General features: G+C 42.5%; 1 protein-coding gene across 3 annotated transcripts in view; it reads right to left on the bottom strand.

Annotated features, from left to right (window-relative positions):
* The window catches only part of MLLT6 (MLLT6, PHD finger containing), a 371,762-nt gene that overhangs the window by 112,815 nt on the left and 239,637 nt on the right, over positions 1–19,310 (bottom strand). For all 3 annotated transcript variants that reach the window (XM_029573666.1, XM_029573665.1, XM_029573668.1), the window contains one exon: positions 18,439–18,534. In XM_029573666.1, coding sequence (XP_029429526.1) covers positions 18,439–18,534 — 96 coding nt within the window. The remainder of the gene's footprint in view (positions 1–18,438; positions 18,535–19,310) is intronic.

Consider the following 19,310-nt stretch of genomic DNA (forward strand, 5'->3'; position numbering starts at 1 on the left):
AAGAAAACATGGAAAATGAGGCATCCCAGTAGAGAGATTGCAATAAATGCCAAAGGGGATCAGGTGCCTTTAAATAAAATGCAGAAAGATTCCAAATTACAAACAAGAAACATACTTTGAAATGTGAATATACAAGTGCCAGAAGTCTAAAAAGTAAGATAGGAGAGTTAGAGTGTATAGCACTGGATGAAGAGGTAGATATAATTGGTGTCTCAGAGACCTGGTGGAAGGAGGATAGCCAATGGGACAATGTGATACCAGATTACAAATTATATCGAAATGATAGGTTGGATAAATTGGTGGAGGGGTGGCACTATAAGTTAAAGTAGTGGTTCTCAACCGGTGTGTCGCGACACACCAGTGTGTCACCAAGCACACGCAGGTGTGTCGCCACAATTCCTGGTCCCCTGCTGACCCAGCTGCTCCCCCTACCCGCGCAAAATAGGTCCTTTGCCTGGGCTTAAAACGCTGAAAGCCTGGGCGGAAGGCACAGGACAGTTGGAGTCAACGTCACCGGCATGCTCTCTTCTTCCCGCCCCCCACCCCCACGGCCCGGAAGAGGAAGTGGTGAGCAGTGGGTGCGTGTGCGGGAAGAAGAGACCATGCTAATGCAGGCAGAGTCGACCCGAAGAAGAGGAATGAGCAGCGCGGCTCGGAGAAAAATGAAGAACAACTTCAACCCCCACGGCCAATGGGACTCCTTCTCCGCGAGGGCTGAAAGTGAAGGAGGTTGCTGCTGCCTTTATGGTTGGAAGTGGAGAAGGCTGCTGCTGTTGCTAGTTCGGGGGGGGGGGGGGGGGGAGGGGTGAGTGAATGAGCAAGCATATGTATTTGAGGTGCTGTGTGTGTGTGTGAGTGAGACAGCATGTATGTGAATGATTGAGGCCTGTATATGTGAAAGAGTATGTTTATGATTAAGAGCCTGTGTGTATAAGTAAAAGACGAGACCATGTGTGTCTGTGTATGACTGAGAGCTGGTTTAGGTGAGGGCGCATGTGACTATGTGATTGAAAGCCTGTGTGTAAATGAGAGAAAGAGAAAGCACAAAATGCAAGGTTCCACATTAGGAGTCACCACTCAGGAAAAGGATCTAGGTGTCATTGTTGAAAATATGTTGAAATCTTCTGCTCGGTGTGCAGCAGCAGCCAAGAAAGCAAATAGAATGCTAGGGATTATTAGAGAAGGAATGGAGAATAAAACAGAGAATTTCATAATGCCTCTGTATTGCTCCATGGTATAACCTCATCTTTAGTATTGTGTTCAGTTCTGTTATATAGCAGAATTAGAAAAGGTACAGAGGAGGGCAACCAAGATGATAAAGGAGATGGAGCAATTCCTCTATGAAGAAAGGCTAAAAAGGTTACATAAGAACATGCCATACTAGGTCAGACCAAGGGTCCATCAAGCTCAGCATCCTGTTTCCAACAGTGGCCAATCCAGGCCATAAGAACCTGACAAGTACCCAAAAACGAAGTCTATTCCATGTTACCGTTGCTAGTAATAGCGGTGGTTATTATCTAAATCAACTTAATTAATAGCAGGTAATGGACTATTCGTCCAAGAACTTATCCAATCCTTTTTTAAACACAGCTATACTAACTGAACTAACCACATCCTCTGGCAACAAATTCCAGAGTTTAATTGTGCGTTGAGCAAAAAAGAACTTTCTCCGATTAGTTTTAAATGTGCCACATGCTAATTTCATTGAGTGCCCCCTAGTCTTTCTATTATCCGAAAGAGTAAAAAAAGATTCACATCTACCCGTTCTAGACCTCTCATGATTTTAAACACCTCTATCATATCCCCCCCTCAGCCGTCTCTTCTCCAAGCTGAAAAGTCCTAACCTCTTTAGTCTTTCCTCATAGGGGAGCTGTTCCATTCCCTTTATCATTTTGGTAGCCCTTCTCTGTACCTTCTCCATCGCAATTATATCTTTTTTGAGATGCGGCGAACAGAATTTTACACAATATTCAAGGTGCGGTCTCACCATGGAGCGATACAGAGGCATTATGACATTTTCCGTTTTATTCACCATTCCCTTTCTAATAATTCTCAACATTCTGTTTGCTTTTTTGACTGCCGCAGCACACTGAACCGATGATTTCAATGTGTTATCCACTATGACACCTAGATCTCTTTCTTGGGTAGTAGCACCTAATATGGAACCTAACATTGTGTAACTATAGCATGGGTTCTTTTTCCCTATCTGCATCACCTTGCACATGTCCACATTAAATTTCATCTGCCATTTTGATGCCCAATTTTCCAGCCTCACAAGGTCTTCCTGCAATTTATCACAATCTACTTGTGATTTAACTACTCTGAACAATTTTGTATCATCTGCAAATTTGATTACCTCACTCGTCGTATTTCTTTCCAGATCATTTATAAATATATTGAAAAGTAAGGGTCCAAGTACAGATCCCTGAGGCACTCCACTGCCCACTCCCACTGAGAAAATTTCCTGTCTTTTAGCCAGTTTGTAATCCACGAAAGGACATCGCCACCTATCCCATGACCTTTTACTTTTCCTAGAAGCCTCTCATGAGGAACTTTGTCAAATGCCTTCTGAAAATCCAAGTACACTACATCTACCGGTTCATCTTTATCCACATGTTTATTAACTCCTTCAAAAAAGTGAAGCAGATTTGTGAGGCAAGACTTGCCCTGGGTAAAGCCATGCTGACTTTGTTCCATTAAACCATGTCTTTCTATATGTTCTGTGATTTTGATGTTTAGAACAATTTCCACTATTTTTCCTGGCACTGAAGTCAGGCTAACCGGTCTGTAATTTCCCGGATTTCCCCTGGAGCCCTTTTTAAATATGGGGGTTACATTAGCTATCCTCCAGTCTTCAGGTACAATGGATGATTTTAATGATAGGTTACAAATTTTTACTAATAGGTCTGAAATTTCATTTTTTAGTTCCTTCAGAACTCTGGGGTGTATACCATCCGGTCCAGATTTACTACTCTTCAGTTTATCAATCAGGTCTACCACATCTTCTAGGTTCACCGTGATTTGGTTCAGTCCATCTGAATCATTACCCGTGAAAACCTTCACCAGTATGGGTATCTCCCCAACATCCTCTTCAGTAAACACCGAAGAAAAGAAATCATTTAATCTTTCCGCGATGGATTTCTCTTCTCTAAGTGCCGCTTTAACCCCTCAATCATCTAACGGTCCAACTGACTCCCTCACAGGCTTTCTGCTTCGAACATATTTAAAAAAGCTTTTACTGTGAGTTTTTGCCTCTATGGCCAAATTCTTTTCAAATTCTCTCTTAGCTTGTCTTATCAATGTCTTACATTTAACTTGCCAACGTTTATGCATTTTCCTATTTTCCTCTGTTGGATCCTTCTTCCAATTTTTGAATGAAGATCTTTTGGCTAAAATAGCTTCTTTCACCTCCCCTTTTAACCATGCCGGTAATCGTTTTGCCTGCTTTCCACCTTTCTTAATGTGTGGAATACATCTGGATTTTGCTTCTAGGATGTTTTTTTTTTTTTTTTTTAACAATGACACGCCTCTTGCACACTTTTTACTTTTGTAGCTGCTCCTTTCAGTTTTTTCTAACTATTTTTCTCATTTTATCAAAGTTTCCCTTTTGATAGTTTAGCACGAGAGCATTGGATTTGCTTACTGTCCCCCTTCCAGTCGTTAATTCAAATTTGATCATATTATGATCACTGTTGCCAAGCGGCCCTACCACCGTTACCTCTCTCACCAAATCCTGTGCTCCGCTGAGAATTAGATCTAAAATTGCTCCCTCTCTCGTCGGTTCCTGAACCAATTGCTCCATAAAGCTATCATTTATTCCATCCAGAAACGTTATATCTCTAGCGTGTCCCGATAATACATTTACCCAGTCAATATTGGGGTAATCGAAATCTCCCATTATTACCGCACTACCAATTTGGTTAGCTTCCCTAATTTCTCTTAGCATTTCACTGTCAGTCTCACCATCTTGACCAGGTGGATGGTAGTATACTCCTATCACCATAGTCTTCCCCGACACACAAGGGATTTCTACCCATAAAGATTCAATTGTGCATTTAGTCTCATGCAGAATGTTTTTCCTGTTGGACTCTATGCCATCCCGGACATAAAGCGCCACACCGCCTCCCGGGTGCTCCTCTCTGTCATTGCGATATAATTTGTACCCCGTTATAGCACTGTCTCATTGGTTGTCCTCCTTCCACCATGTCTCTGAGATGCCAATTAAGTCTATGTCATCATTCACTGCTATACATTCTAATTCTCCCATCTTACTTCTTAGACTTCTAGCATTAGCATACAAACATTTCAAAGTTTGTTTTTTGTTTGTATTTTCATTCTGCTTTTTAATTGATAGGGATAAGTTAGAAATTTTAGCTCAGGTGAGTTTTTAGTTACAGGCACTTGGACTACTTTTCTTATTATTGGAACCTCACTGTCTGGATGCCCTAATTCTAATGCATCATTAGTATCCTTTGAAGATACCTCTCTTTGAACCACGTGCTGCTGAGTGACAGTCAGCTTTCCCCTTAGAGCAGCTTTTAAACTAGAACAATCTCCTTTTTAAAGGTTAGTGCCAGCAGTCTGGTTCCACCCTGGTTAAGGTGGAGCCCATCCCTTCGGAAGAGACTCCCCCTTCCCCACAAGGTTCCCCAGTTCCTAACAAAACTGAATCCCTCTTCCTTGCACCATTGTCTCATCCACGCATTGAGACTCCAGAGCTCTGCCTGCCTCTGGTGACCTGCGCATGGAACAGGGAGTATTTCAGAGAATGCTACCCTGGAGGTTCTGGATTTAAGTTTTCTACCTAAGAGTCTAAATTTGGCTTCCAGAACCTCCCTCCCACATTTTCTTATGTTGTTGTTGCCCACATTGTACCACGACAGCCGGCTCCTCCCCAGCACTGTCTAAAATCCTATCTAGGTGACGCGTGAGGTCCGCCAACCTTCGCACCAGGTAGGCATGTTACCAGGCGATCTTCTTGCCCAACAGCCACCCAGCTGTCTACATTCCTCAATCGAATCACCTACTATGACGGCCGACCTAACCCTTCCCTCCTGGGTAGTAGGCCTTGGGGAGATATCCTCGGTACGAAAGGATAGTGCATTACCTGGAGAGCAGGTCCTTGCTACAGGATCCTTTCCTGCTACACCAGGTTGATGCTCTCCAATCATGCGACCTTCTTCCTCCAAGGCAGCACCAGGTCTGCCAGCCTGAAGTTGGGACTTGGCTACTATGTCCCTGAAGGTCTCATCTATATACCTCTCTGTCTGCCTCAGCTCCTCCAGGTCTGCCACTCTAGCCTCCAGAGATCGGACTCGTTCTCTGAGAGCCAGGAGCTCTTTGCATCGCATGCACAACTTCTCACCCGTGGGTAAAAATTCATACATGTGACACTCGATGCGAAAGACTGGGAAGCCCCCCCTCTTGCTGCTGGACTGCTGCCTTCATCTCAATTTTAATCAGTACCTAGTTAAGTTTTAGGTTGCTATGGGAGTAGGAATGTGTCTAATTAATGTCCTTTAAATGTATTAGTGAATTCACTATATGTCTGGTAGTGGCCTACAGGGGTCTGATCAAATTCTCAATAAAAGTTTTTGTTGGTTTTTTTTTGTTTTTTTTAATGAAAGTGGCACCTGCCTATAAATTAAAGGATGAGCTAGAGGTGGGTGGGTTGGGAAATACAAACAGTCTAACCTCAGTTAGTCAGATAGAGTGACTCACTGCTCTCTTGATTAACAAATGTTGGTACCTATTCAAATCAAGTCACACTATCTCAACACCTTTCCAAGGTGAGTAACTGGACTGAACTTTTCAACCTTTTTACTTAGGTATACACTGCTTCTAGCTTATTTCTAGCTTCTGGCTACTTTTTTTTTGGACTCTTCAGCTTGGAAAAGAAACGGCTGAGGGGGAGATATGACAGAGGTCTATAAAATAATGAGTGGAATGGAACTAGTAAACGTTAATCAGTTGTTTACTCTTTCAAAAAGTACAAAGACCCGGGGACACATAATGAAGTTACTGGGTAAAACATTTAAAACTAATAAGAGAAAATATTTTTTTACTCAACGCATAATTAACATCTGGAATTCATTGTCAGAGGATGTGGTGAAAGCTATTAGCATAGCTGCATTTAAAAAAGGACAGGGCGCTATCAAGCAGCGCTGCAAGATGGCTACGGGATCCGCTCCCTTTCTCTATCATTGAGGCATATTTCAGCAGCAAACTTAGCCCTTTGCCATAAAATTGCCACCTATCATCGTGGGAAGTGTCCGGGATGGCTACCCGTAAAAGAACCACCCACCTGAAGCAATTCTCCTTCAGTAAAATTGCAGAGGAGTTACTGCCCAATGGCGATGAACAGGCTGCGAAGCCCCCCCGAGGCTTCGCAGCCTGTTGATGAGGCCGCCGAACTGAGCCATGAAATTGAACCCGATGAACAGCACTCGTCTGGCTCCCATCTGGATTTCCCGACCCGGGTTGAAATTCAAAGTTGGTTCCTAGAGCCGTGAGACGATCTCAAAGCCCATAAAGCTGAATTACTGGTGTCTATCTCTGACATGAAAGAAGATTTGAGTGGGATGGGCCATCGAGTGGGTGAGTTAGATATCCGGGCAGACAATGAAGGCGCCATTATGGACTCACAGAATAAGAAATTGACAACCGAGCTAGAGACTCTGGCAGATAAAGTTGAGGACTTAGAGAATCGCTTGCGCCGAGCGAATCTCTGTATCAGGGGAATCACAGAAACCGAGCAATACAAGGACTGTATGCAGACGGCGTCGGCTATCTGCAGAACAATACTTTCCAGCAGCAGCACTCCCATGGATGAAGGCGGCAGTGGACATGCGATTGACGTGGAGCGCGCACATTGTGCGTTGGGTCCTAGATGGGATAATCAACCACGGGACATTATTCTCAAATTTCACCATTTTAAAATAAAGGAGGAAGTTATTATATTTGCTAGATCCCACCTTCAATGGACATGGCAGGACCTTGATCTCTATCTACAATGATCTGGAGCCATCAACGTTGCAGAAATGCTTTCAGCTCTGGGAAGTAACCACCGCCCTGAGGAACAAAGAAATACATTATCGATGGGCCTTTCCATTTGCCCTTATTTTTCAACGCAAAGGAGTTACCTATCGGATAAAATCGTTAGCAGAGGCAGCTGAATGTTTCCAACAGGCGGATATCGATATCACTTTCAAAATAGATTCCAAGTCGACGTCCGCTTTGCCCGTGGATGCCACACCAAGATGGCGGCGGCCATGCCCTGGCCGAGGCAGACTATGCAGACAGCAAAACCAGAATGGTGAACCTCCAGCTAATAAGTGCTGAAGATAATGGATGGCGTACCTGGATGTCTACCTTCAGTCTGACTTGATGGTTGGCACATAAGGCCTTGCCTGCAAGTGTTTTTCAATATGCAGGGCAGTTTTTCTCTCTTTTTTTTTTTTTTCCTTATCCTTGTTTGGGCTGTGGCGAAACATGAAGATGAATGCCTAATATTTGTTTTGAATTACTCATGTTCAGGGAGGGGAGGGCTGGCGGATGAAGGCCCATTGAGTTGCAAATTATGCATCTCCAGGACTGTGATTCGCGATGGGTGGATAGTGAATCTTTACGATTTGGGGTTTGGGTAAGGGTAGAATTATTTATCATATCTCCTATGCAGATACCGGTTTCTTCTGGGCTTCTTTTGACTTATTGTCTATGACTGTGTCATATTTACAGTGTTCCTATCTCTCTAACCACAGAGTATCTAAGCGGTGTCTATAGTAGGAAATGTTTCCCTTTGCAAGTATTATGGTTAAATTAATCTCACTCAATGTTAAAGGTCTTAACACATATAGGAAGCGTTTTCTTCTCAGGAAAGAGCTACAGCATCATAAAGCTGACATAGCATACATCCAGGAGACCCATTTAAGGAGGAGGCATGAACACCTTCTGGCCTACAGGGAATACCCCCATGTCTACCAAGCTACTAGCGGGGCTAAGACTAAAGTATGCTGGCACAGGAATTTTGCTCTCAACCCAATTACTTTTTGAATACCTATCTCACATAGCGGACCCCTCAGGGAGGTTTTTGTTTAATAGCAACTGCTATTACTGGCAACAATAGCATGGAATTGACTTAGTTTTGGGGTACTTGCCAGGTTCTTATGGCCTGGATTGGCCACTGGTGGAAACAGGATGCTGGGCTTGATGGACCCTTGGTCTGACCCAGTATGGAAAAATCCAGATAAGCATTCAAATCTATACATTGGTGTCACTTTATGCCCTAACCGGGAACAGGGAGCCTTTTTGCTGGATATACAAGGCCTCCTATTAAATCATGCTGAGGGCTCAATTATCACTGGAGGAGATTTTAATGTTACACTGTGTCGGGAATTGGATAACTCTACAGCACAACTCTCCTCCACTCATAAATATAGGTCTCAATTGAAAGGAATTATAGAGGACTAGAGCTTAGTTGATGTTTGCAGGAATTGCTTCCCTAAATCTCGCTCTTATACTTTTTACTCAACGCCACATGACAGCTACTCACGCATTGATTATTTCTTAGTAGATAATTTGTTAAGCAATCGTGTACGTACAGTGGACACTGAGACCATCACTTGGTCCGATCACGCTCCCATAAGCTTAGATGTAGATATGGGTAAAAGGGACGCAGGCGACCGCTTTTGGAAACTGAACAAATCTTTAATACAAGATGACCAGTTTGTTCAGAAGCTGGAATCACATTTACAAGAAAACTTTAAACAGAAGCCCCTCTATCACTTCATGCACTCTATGGGCTCGAAGGCGGTGGCACGTGGGTTTCTAATATCTAGGACGGCGATATGCAAGTGCCTCCAGCTTCAGGCTAGAATGGACTTGTTGGCTAAGATAACCTGCCTCTCTAAAGAACATATGAGGACCCATTTGAACCATTGCTACCAGAAGCTTTTAGCCCTGAAGTCAGAACTCTATCAGCTAGATAATAAACAATTACTTCACGTGCTAGATGTAACTAAGCAGATGTATTATGAGGGAGGGGATAAGGCAGGGCGCCTACTAGTACAGCAGTTGCGGACCAAAATATCCCAGAATAATATTTCTAAAATCAAAGATACTGCTGGAAAAATATTGACCACCTCCTCAGAGATCCGAAGCCTTTTCTAATTTTTATAGAACACTTTATAGTGCTGAGGAGGATATTCAAAAGCCCGATATTGAAGACTACCTGCGGGATATTGAGTTGCGAAGCCTAACTCTTGAACAACAACAATCTTTAGAGGCCCCCATTACAGCTGATGAGATAGTGTCGGTAATTAAGTCTCTCAAGCTGGGTAAATCCCCGAGTCTCGATGGGTTATCAGGTGCCTACTACAAAAAGTGTGCCCACACGGTGGCAGAACCGCTAGCTCAATTCTTTAACAACTTTCGGGAGGACGGGAGTATTGGCACCCAGGCAAATGTGGCTGGTATTACTGTGTTAGCCAAACCGGGGAGGGACCCTACACAATGCAGTTCTTTCAGGCCTATTTCTCTCATTAATGTCGACCTTAAGATCCTAGCTAGGCTCTTGGCTCTTAGGCTTAACAAATTTCTTCCCTGCCTGGTATATTCCGACCAAGTAGGATTCATGCCACAGCGCATGGCGGCGGATAATATTCGCAAAGTGATTGATTTGATATGGTGGGTTTGCAAGGAACAACAGGAACCAGCGGTGTTACTATCTATAGATGCTGAAAAAGCATTTGACTTAGTTCACTGGCCATTTCTGTTTCTTACATTGCAAAAATTGGCGTTCGGGCCCTATTTTCTCAAATGGATACAAAAACTCTATGATCACCCAAAAGCTAGGGTCAAAGTTAATAATGGATATGGTCAAGCGTTTGACATTGGCCAAGGTACCAGGCAGGGGTGCCCCCTATCCCCATTGCTTTTCGCCCTTTATTTGGAACCACTTACAACTAGGATGAGAACATCACTAGACCTTAAGGGTGTCACTTTAGGAGAAACTCATTATAAACTTTCGTTATTTGCTGATGTTGTACTCTTAATTCTCACTGACCCTGCCCACTCACTGCAAGGAGTGACGTGGGAATTAAGCAGGTTAGCAGAGTTGCGGGCCTTAAGGTGAATCTTGACAAGTCAGAGTTGCTAAACATTAATCTGAGCCCTGCAGCAGTACAGTCACTTAGGGATCAATACTCGTTTAAGTGGGCCAAATCACACATCAAATATCTAGGTGTCCAGCTTTCTGCAAGGCTGACAGACTTGTATCCTCTAAATTATCTCCCTCTGGTTGACAAAATTATAACGGATATGAGCAGATGGAATAAGGGAACCTATTCCATCTGCTCATATTCCTGGTTATACCTTCCCCAATCTTGCGCAGCTGGCAGAAAACTATTTTGACTTTATTTGGAGGCGGCGCCCACCCTGACTTGCCCGTCAGGTATTATATTTATCAAAATTACAGGGGGGTATGGGAGTCCCTAATATCTCATGGTACTATGTTGCGTCCCAATTGAGAGCTGTACTAGATATTAATCGCCGCACGGTCCCAAAGCAATGGGTACACATAGAACAAATTATAGTAGGTCCAATGGAACTATCTGCTCTTCCGTGGCAGCCCCGCAATACTTGGCGTCCTGTCAAGGGTCTTCCATGGTCGCTGGCAGTCACTATTTGCATTTGGGTAAACAACTGAAGCCGCCTGGTTGGGGGATCACAAATATTTTTACCAAACATCCCTTATGAATCACGTCCACCTACCCATCGGTTATCAAACCCAACGATTAAAACAGTGGCGGGAGAAGGGGATCACTACCGTAGGCCATCTGCTCTCTCAGGGTGACATTCTTTCTAGGGAACGTTTGTTAGAATTATTCCATCTTGATCATCATGATTTTTTGGCATACGCACAGGTCGCCCATTTTGTGCGATTTCTACAGTGATCCAGCTCCTTGCGGCTGGGCCGGTCGCTGATGGAATCATATTGTTTAAACAGCGATATGCTTGCAGGCTCGATATCTAAAATTTATCAATTATTTTTTGCGACTCACGCAGAGTCTTGCAAGTTTATCACCATGTGGGAAACTGATCTGGGCACACAATTGGGACCGAAAGCATGGGGTGAGGCCATATGTAGTGCTAGAGGGTGTTCTAAATCTGCTTGCTTGCAGGAAAACTGCTACAAAATGATTTACAGGTGGTACCTTACCCTGGATAAGCTCCACAGATTTTATCCCTTGTGTCGGATGCTTGTTAGCTTGACTTTGGGGCTTGGGGTACATACTTGCATATCTGGTGGGAGTGCTCTCCACTCAAACTTTTATGGGAGGTGGTTTTTACTTGGTTAAGTTCCATCCTGGGTATAGTGGTAACGCCATCTGTTGTAGTTGCATTGTTGCATATATTTCCTGACACCATAAATAAGAATCAACAACGGTTTTGTACTCAACTGTTTATAGCTGCCCGCAGCCTGATGGCACTTCGATGGAAATCAAGCCAGGTGCCCAAGCTCAAGGATATCATTGAAAAACTACATTTATATCATAAGTTAGCCTCCTTAACAGTCACCAAATACAATCGAATGGCTTCTTTTTTAAAAATATGGAAACCATTTTTGGATTATATCTCACAATTGTGATATTCTCATCATACTGTTTATATGACTCACTTACTTGGTACTCTGTGACCTATAGGCTGACGCTTTTGTGGGCATGGTGGTGGACTGCGTGTGTTCAGAATATGTACGTCAAAATAGCAGCAGCTGCAAAGCAGGCACTGTAATTTGACCTGTTATTACTTTACTATATTTTTCCATCCATACTGAGGACTTCACTGGACTAACTGACTCTGCTTTTTTACCTTTTTGGATTCTACCATGTTGGGTGTGGGGAGGGGAGGATTGGGAGGGGGGCTTATTGCACTGTATGCATTATGTAACGTTTGCAAGTTTGTATTCGCTGTGCTTGTTTCAAATACTCAAAAACTTTAATTAAAAATTTAAATTTTAAAAAAAAAAAGGTTTGGACACATCCTGGAGGAAAAGTCCATTAACAATTATTAAGGGAGAGTTGCAGAAATCCACTGCTTATTCTTGGGATAAGCAGCTTGGAATCTATTTACTCTTTGGGATCCTGCCAGTACTTGTGACCTGGCTTGGCTACTGTTGGAAACAGGATACTGGGCTTGATAGACCCTTGGTCTGACCCAACATGGCAAGCTTTATGTTCTTAAAGAAGACGACATATGTACCAAAGCCAAGAGGTACACACATGCACTGTTTGGCATGAGATGTGCACTTTGCATGTCAATCAGTGTGAGCATCTTATGCCAAATGATAGAAGCCTTGCCATTTTCAGGTGAGGTGAACTTACTGGCTCTGGCTTGCATGGTGTTCAGCTGCTTAGGCATGCCCTCTAACACATTCGGTCCCAGCCGCTGGACGAGGCACTCCTCCATGGGTGTGAGCACAATTGGACAAGGGGCTCTTCCACTGGTCTGCCATATATATTTGTTGCAGTTAGCCATCTTTATCTTCAATTGGGCCTTTATGTCCCGGTACCTGTGGGCTACCTGCTCCCAACTGCGTTTCATGCCGCTGTGCCTTGAGATAGTCTGAGCAATGGTGCGCCAGTTCTGGCCCTTGGATGCCCTTTAGGTCTTGGCTGCATGGTTGCTGAAGAGAATGGCATAATGTTCCAGGACCCCAGCAATGATCATCTTGTTGTCCTCCGAGCTGAAATTCAATGCCTTCAGACGAATGCGCCCTGCTGTCTGAATGGGGTGCCACTTCTGTTTCCTGAGAGGTGTCCTTCCCTTTCCCGACTCTCGCTCCAACTCCCCTCTTCCCCCCTTCCTGCACCTGCCCTACTAACTTCCTTCCGCTCTGCCTGTTATTTTCCTCCCACCGGAATCGCATGCCTAACCTCTTCCCCCTCCCGTTTCCTTCTATCTCTTCTTTATCTTGACTCCTGACCTTATCCCTACTCTTTTTTTCCCCTAGCACTCCTGCCCTCGACCTCCCTCCTCCCCCTCCTTTCTTCACACCTCTCCTCTCTTCCTGCCTCTCATGCTCCATCCTCTCCACTCCTCAACACCACCACACCACACCTCACCACTCCTCCAGCTCACCACCATGCCTCACCCAAACACAAAGACAGTCAGACAAATAGGACAAACTAACAAAATCTTTCACACACACAGATCAAGACAATAGACAAAGGGAAAGGGTAACAGATGAGAAACAAGCCACAGGACACCTCACTCGAAACTCGCTAAATATCTCTAACCAACTACCACCAACTCCTCTCTCTCCAAACGTCTGACACACCCTCAAAGAGGCAGCTGCAGGAAGCCAGGATAGATAAACCAGAAAAAAGTGCCACGTACAAATCAATGCGAGCCGCATAAAATGATGCGCTATGCGCCGACGCAACACATGATGCAAAAATTGCCTATAGAATACAGGAAATTAGCCTAACCATGTCACGGGGGCTATTTCTGCTATATTTATAGCATTTTGATGAATCTAGGCCGAAGAGTGGAGCTGAGAACCAGGGAAGCCAGGGTTCAATTCCCACTGCTGCTTCCTGTGACTCGCCCTCCATTGCCCCAAGAACAAAATAAATTGTAAATCCTCTGTGGACAGGGAAATACTTGTAGTACCTGAATGAAACTCACCTTGAAAAGGCATGATCTAAATCTAAAATAATAAAAATAATGAACATTCTTTTTCTTCATGTCTTCCTTGGTTTTTCTCTCTTTCTGCCTTTCTTTTTCTCCTCTGTCCGTCCCACTTGCCTCATTTCTCTTTTTCCATCTCTATTTTTCTTAATTAGTATTGCTTTTATTATGCCAAACAGCCTTGTTTTCTCAGTGTCAAGGATTTAAAGTTTTAGGACAATTCTGAATTACATATTTTAGTATCTCTGCTTTGTTGGCAAAGTATGAATCCCTTTCCAATGCTCATCTCTCTTTCATTTCTAGGGATGCAGTCTTGGTTAAGAAATAGTGAGCTCATTTCTGAATGAGTTAGCTGCGTAAACTTGGCTAACTTTGGCCAGGATATTCAGCAGGGAAGCAATCAGTTAAGTCAGGCTGAATATACCCAGTTACATTTAAAGTTAGCCAGTTAGGTTCACTCAAAGAACTTCAGACTTGCTCTCTGCCATGACCAGATTTACCCGGCTAAATTTAAGCCTCACCCCAGCACCACAACTTTCTTATCCAGGTAATGACTTACTCAGCTAAAAATACATTTACCTGTTTGGCAGGGCAGAAAATTTTTTTTCTGATGTAATAAGAATGGGGTGACGTAACATAGCAACACTGTAAATGATCACAGATAGAGACCAAAATGGCCAGTCTAGTCTGCCCAGTCAGGTGTTTAGGATTGTAACTGCTGCTCCAGGCTACCCCTGTATAGTAAAGTTACCATGATTACCCCAGTGCATTATGCCTATCCTCTTGCCACAGTGGAGCCTTTTAAATTTCATCATAAGACTATATAAGAAAGAATACATCCAAATTATAATATACTACTTTAGAAAAATAAGGAAATAAAATCAAAAGACCTAAAATGTTTGTTACAAACCTGTTACTGGGTGAGGTTATGGGGTAAAATGATAAACTGGAGTCCTGAGGTTTTATGGACTAGAGCACTACTGGCAGTAGGTAATTATCCACTTAATTTCTGTCAAAGCTCACGATGGATATATTTGAGCCAAGCAGTCTTTATCTGCTGACAACTACTATGTTATCCAGAATTCTACAGAAATCAACAGTAGCAAAACTGGATAAAATATATCTTTTTCAATCAACGCACAATTAAACTCTGGAATTTGTTGCCAGGGGATGTGGTTAGTGCAATTAGTGTAGCTGGGTTTAAAAAAGGATTGGATAAGTTCTTGGAGGAGAAGTCCATTACCTGCTATTAATTAAGTTGACTTAGGGAATAGCCACAGCTATTACTAGCATCAGTAGCATGGGATAGACTTAGTTTTTGGGTACTTATAGCCTGGATCATCCACTGTTGGAAATACGATGCTGGGCTTGATGGACCCTTGGTCTGACCCAGTCTGGCATGTTCTTATGTTCTTAATGTAGAAAAAAAACTGTCATCAACCAACAGTTTGTTCTCTTATAAGTAGCCACATCTTCATAAAACAATAATCAAAAATATGTTGTAATACTTGATGGATTGGCATGGAGTTTTATAAATAAGGATCCCCAATATATCAAAATAGCACTATATGTTTATATATATTATTCCATTACATAAGAGACAAATGTAAGAATTCTCAAAAGATATTTAGATTGTAGACAATTTTTTTGAGAATTCATACAAAACAAACATGTTTATTTTTAAATCCCCAAACTAAGGGGGTCATTTATCAAAATGCGATAAGGCGTTTTCGCATGCGTTAAGGGGTTATTGCATGCGAAAATGTGTTTAACACATGTGATAGCACCATATTGTATGGTGCGATGCAAATTCAGAAAATAGGAGGAGTTAGGGGTGGAGAGTGGGCTGGGTTAGCCTGTCTGCGAAGAGCTATCGCACAGCCGTAATGCTGATTTTAACTACACCTCTTTGAAGTGAGTTAGGCTGTGCGATAGCTGCCATGAGATAAGGTTTCATCGCCTTTTGTGATGTCTCCTGTAAGGCCTATTTGAGGGGAGCAAGAGAGCGAGAGTGAGAGAGAGAGACCATAATGTCATCCCCAGAGGTAGGTATTTGTATCCCTATGGTAGGCCTACCTAGTAACTCGAGGTGGGGTTTAGGTATGAGTGTAGGGGGTTAGGGGCCACTTTGACATTCTATGTGACATGTACAAACAGAACAGTGGTCTCTTGTGAAGATCTGATTGCCTTCAAAGTGAGGAAACTCACTCCAAGATGAGATTTGGGCAATGGTCTCTCCATCTAGCTTGATGTTACCCAGGTAGAGAGTCCATCAAGCTAGGTTGAGAGAACACTGCACAAATCTCATCTTGGAGTGAGTTTCCTCACTCCGAAGGTCATCAAATCTTCACAAGAGACCACTGTTCTGTTTGTACGTCTCACATAGAATGTCAAAGTGGCCCCTAACCCCCTACACTCATACCTAAACCCCACCTCGAGTTACTAGGTGGGCCTACCATAGGGATACAAATACCTACCTCTGGGGATGACATTATGGCCAGTCTCTCTCTCTCCCTCCCCCCTCTCTCTCTCTCTCAAAAATGGTCCTCCCAGTGTTCATATACAGGAAATACAACAGGTCTGACACCTATTGCAAATTCAGATAATGTTATTGCAATGTGCACTAACTTAGCTCTTCGCATAGCTAATTAGCGCAAATTGCAATAAATGAATTTTTGCATAAACCACGCCCCTTTTGCTATCACATGCGGTACTTACCGCATTTTGATAAATCCAGGCTTAAGAGACATAATACCCAATTAAAACACATTCATCCATCCCATTCACTCCACTTAAAACATAATTATGTACAATATTTCAAAGCAATCTCCTCTAACATAGTATATTTAACTCCCTACATATTACAAGGTTTGAAACCATTCCTTTATCAAAACCAGCTCCTATTATATTTATCATATTGCACAAATACCTTACATTTGCCGTATTCTAAACAGTCCCTACATATTACACAAAATCTCTACATTTACGGTAAAGCAGTCCCTTTAATTTACAAAAGCTCCCAAAGGCCACTTGTTTCACCACCTTCCGGTGGCTTCCTCAGGGGCACATTTCCAAATGATTCACCGACTGGACTGTCTCTCTAATCTTGCATCTTACGCCAGAAAATCTTTTGGTTTCACATTTGTAGGACAGTAAGACATCTTTTTTTCTTTTAAATCTCTCAACTTTGAAATGTCAATAGTTCATCAATATGCAGACCTTAGATGTTTTTCTACTTTTAGACATGAGTCATCACATTTATCCCAAAAAACAGTTTTCACCAAATGCAATCTTCCATCCACTATTGAGGGCTATTACCATTCAAAAAGATGCCGTATTTGTGCAATATGATAAATGTAATAGGAGCTGGAATTAATGAAGGCATGATTTAGAACATTGTAACATGTAGGGAGTTAGATATACTATGTTAGTAAGTTGGGATTGCTTTGAAATATTGTACACAATTATGTTTTAAGTGGAGTTGATGGGATGGATGAATATGTTTTAATTGGGTATTGTGTCTATTAGTGGGGATTTAAAAATAAATGTTTTGTAAGAATTTTCAATACAATTATTAGAATTCTCAAAAGATAAATAGAATCTAGACATTTGTCTAGAATCATAATAGAATAATATGTAAAAATATAGTGGTATATTGAGCTCGTTATATTTTTTTTTCATTGTAATAATTGTGGGTACCCGTTATTAAGATACCTTCAAAATACTTTTTACCATGGGTTTTACAAAGCCATCCAGCTTTAGTTTTTAGTTCAAATCTTGCTTAGGATATTAATGACCAAAAATCATTAGCACTTAAAGTTCTTCAGTGAAAAAAGCAGGTGGTCTCAAACCAGTTCCCAAGGGGGGTCAGGTGTCCACAACACAAAGAAAAACTCCAACTACAATTTGGCACCAATACTGTCAGTCTCAGCAGAGACCATAGACTTGAATAGGAATGGAGATCGAATCACCTTTCTCAAGCAGAGCAGCGTTCAGGCACTTTGTAGGACAAGTTTGCATTACCACTTCTGTATTGTTTTATTTAGAAACAGAGAATCTAAATTTTCTAATGCTTTAACATTAAATTTACAAGAATTTTTACATTCTTTCCTCCTTGACCTTTATTTCCCTTCTCTATTCCTGTTTCTCCCCATGAATCCTCCAGCCCCATCTACTTTCTACCCTCTTTCTTACCTGTTTATTTATTTATAAACATTTCATATTCCTCCTTTTACCAAGAATGGTCTCAAAGTTCCTTTATCCTCATGTTTTCTCCCTTGCTATTTACCTATCTTTTTACTTCCCAGTAGGGTTGCCAACTGTCCAGTTTTGGACCGGACAGCCAGGTTATCAGGTATTCTGTACAGTGTCCAGTCAGAAGTACTGACCAGACACTAAATGTCCGGTTTTGCAGATGGATCCTCCTTTTTCCCCACAGCCTCTTAGCTAGAAGAAGAGAAAGGCAGGTCCGAGCCATTCAGAGGAGAGCTGAGATGATTCCCTGCTATCCCTGCTTCCTTTCCCATGCTGTGATTGGACAGCAAGTGGTGCACAGCACAGCCCTCAGCTCCCAGTGGTTCTGCAGATACCTGGATACACTGTTTAGGCAGCTCACTGGCAGGATCTAAAATGTATGCAAATTAGAGGATACCATTCCCCCACCCCCCCAGTCCTGGTCTATGGAAAAGTTGGCAACCCTACTTCCAAGGATCTAAGAAATTTTACTTTGAAGCATGGAGAATTGTTTACCTTCTCAGCAGGGGCAATGATGGAGGGGGTGAGGAGACTTGGAGACTGTGGGTGTTTTCTGTGCTTCTGTTTAGGTCTTTCCTTGTCCTTCCGACTCTGGGGATTGAAAAGAGATGGAAGGTTATTTACTAATGAGAGTCATAGTGCTGGATCTTTTACTTTCCATGCTAGACTCCCTGAATGGACCATGACCCCACAGAACCTCACAATTCATTGTGTAGTTTCTAGTGGAACTTTATGGTCTGATGTAGCACTGCTCTGAAAATGTTGCTTCTCCCACAGAAGCTCTCTAGGCCTGCTTCTTATTTTAAACCCTGGTCTAGCACCTACAGTAATTAGCAGGGTTATTCTTAGGTTGGGGGAAGGAGGAAAATAGCGACTGCCCTGGATCATGCATTGTCATGGTAGCCCCATCCCATATCTATAATTTGAACATTGCAGGGCCCCGCTGTGGTTGATTTGCCCTGGGCCCCACACCTTCCTAAGGTCACCCCTGATAATTTGTATAAATGGGCTATAATTAGGTGAGGTGATCATATTTGCAGATGACAATTATTTAGAATAGTTAAGTCACAAGCGATTTATGATAAATTGCAGGAGAATCTTGCGAGAATGGAAGATTGGGCATCCATATGGCAGATGAAATATAATGTGGGCAAGTGCAAGGTAATGCATATATGGGAAAATAACCTATGCTGTAGCTACACAATGTTAGGTTCCATATTAGGAGCTACAACTCAGGAAAAAGATCTGGGCATCATAGTTGATATTACATTGAAATTGTCGGCTCAGTGTGCTGCGGCAGTCAAAAAAGCAAATAGAATGTTAGGAATTATTAGGAAGGGAATGGTGAATAAAACGGAAAATGTCAT

This window comes from Rhinatrema bivittatum, chromosome 12 (assembly GCF_901001135.1).
Source record: "Rhinatrema bivittatum chromosome 12, aRhiBiv1.1, whole genome shotgun sequence".
Classification (NCBI taxonomy): Eukaryota; Metazoa; Chordata; class Amphibia; order Gymnophiona; family Rhinatrematidae; genus Rhinatrema; species Rhinatrema bivittatum.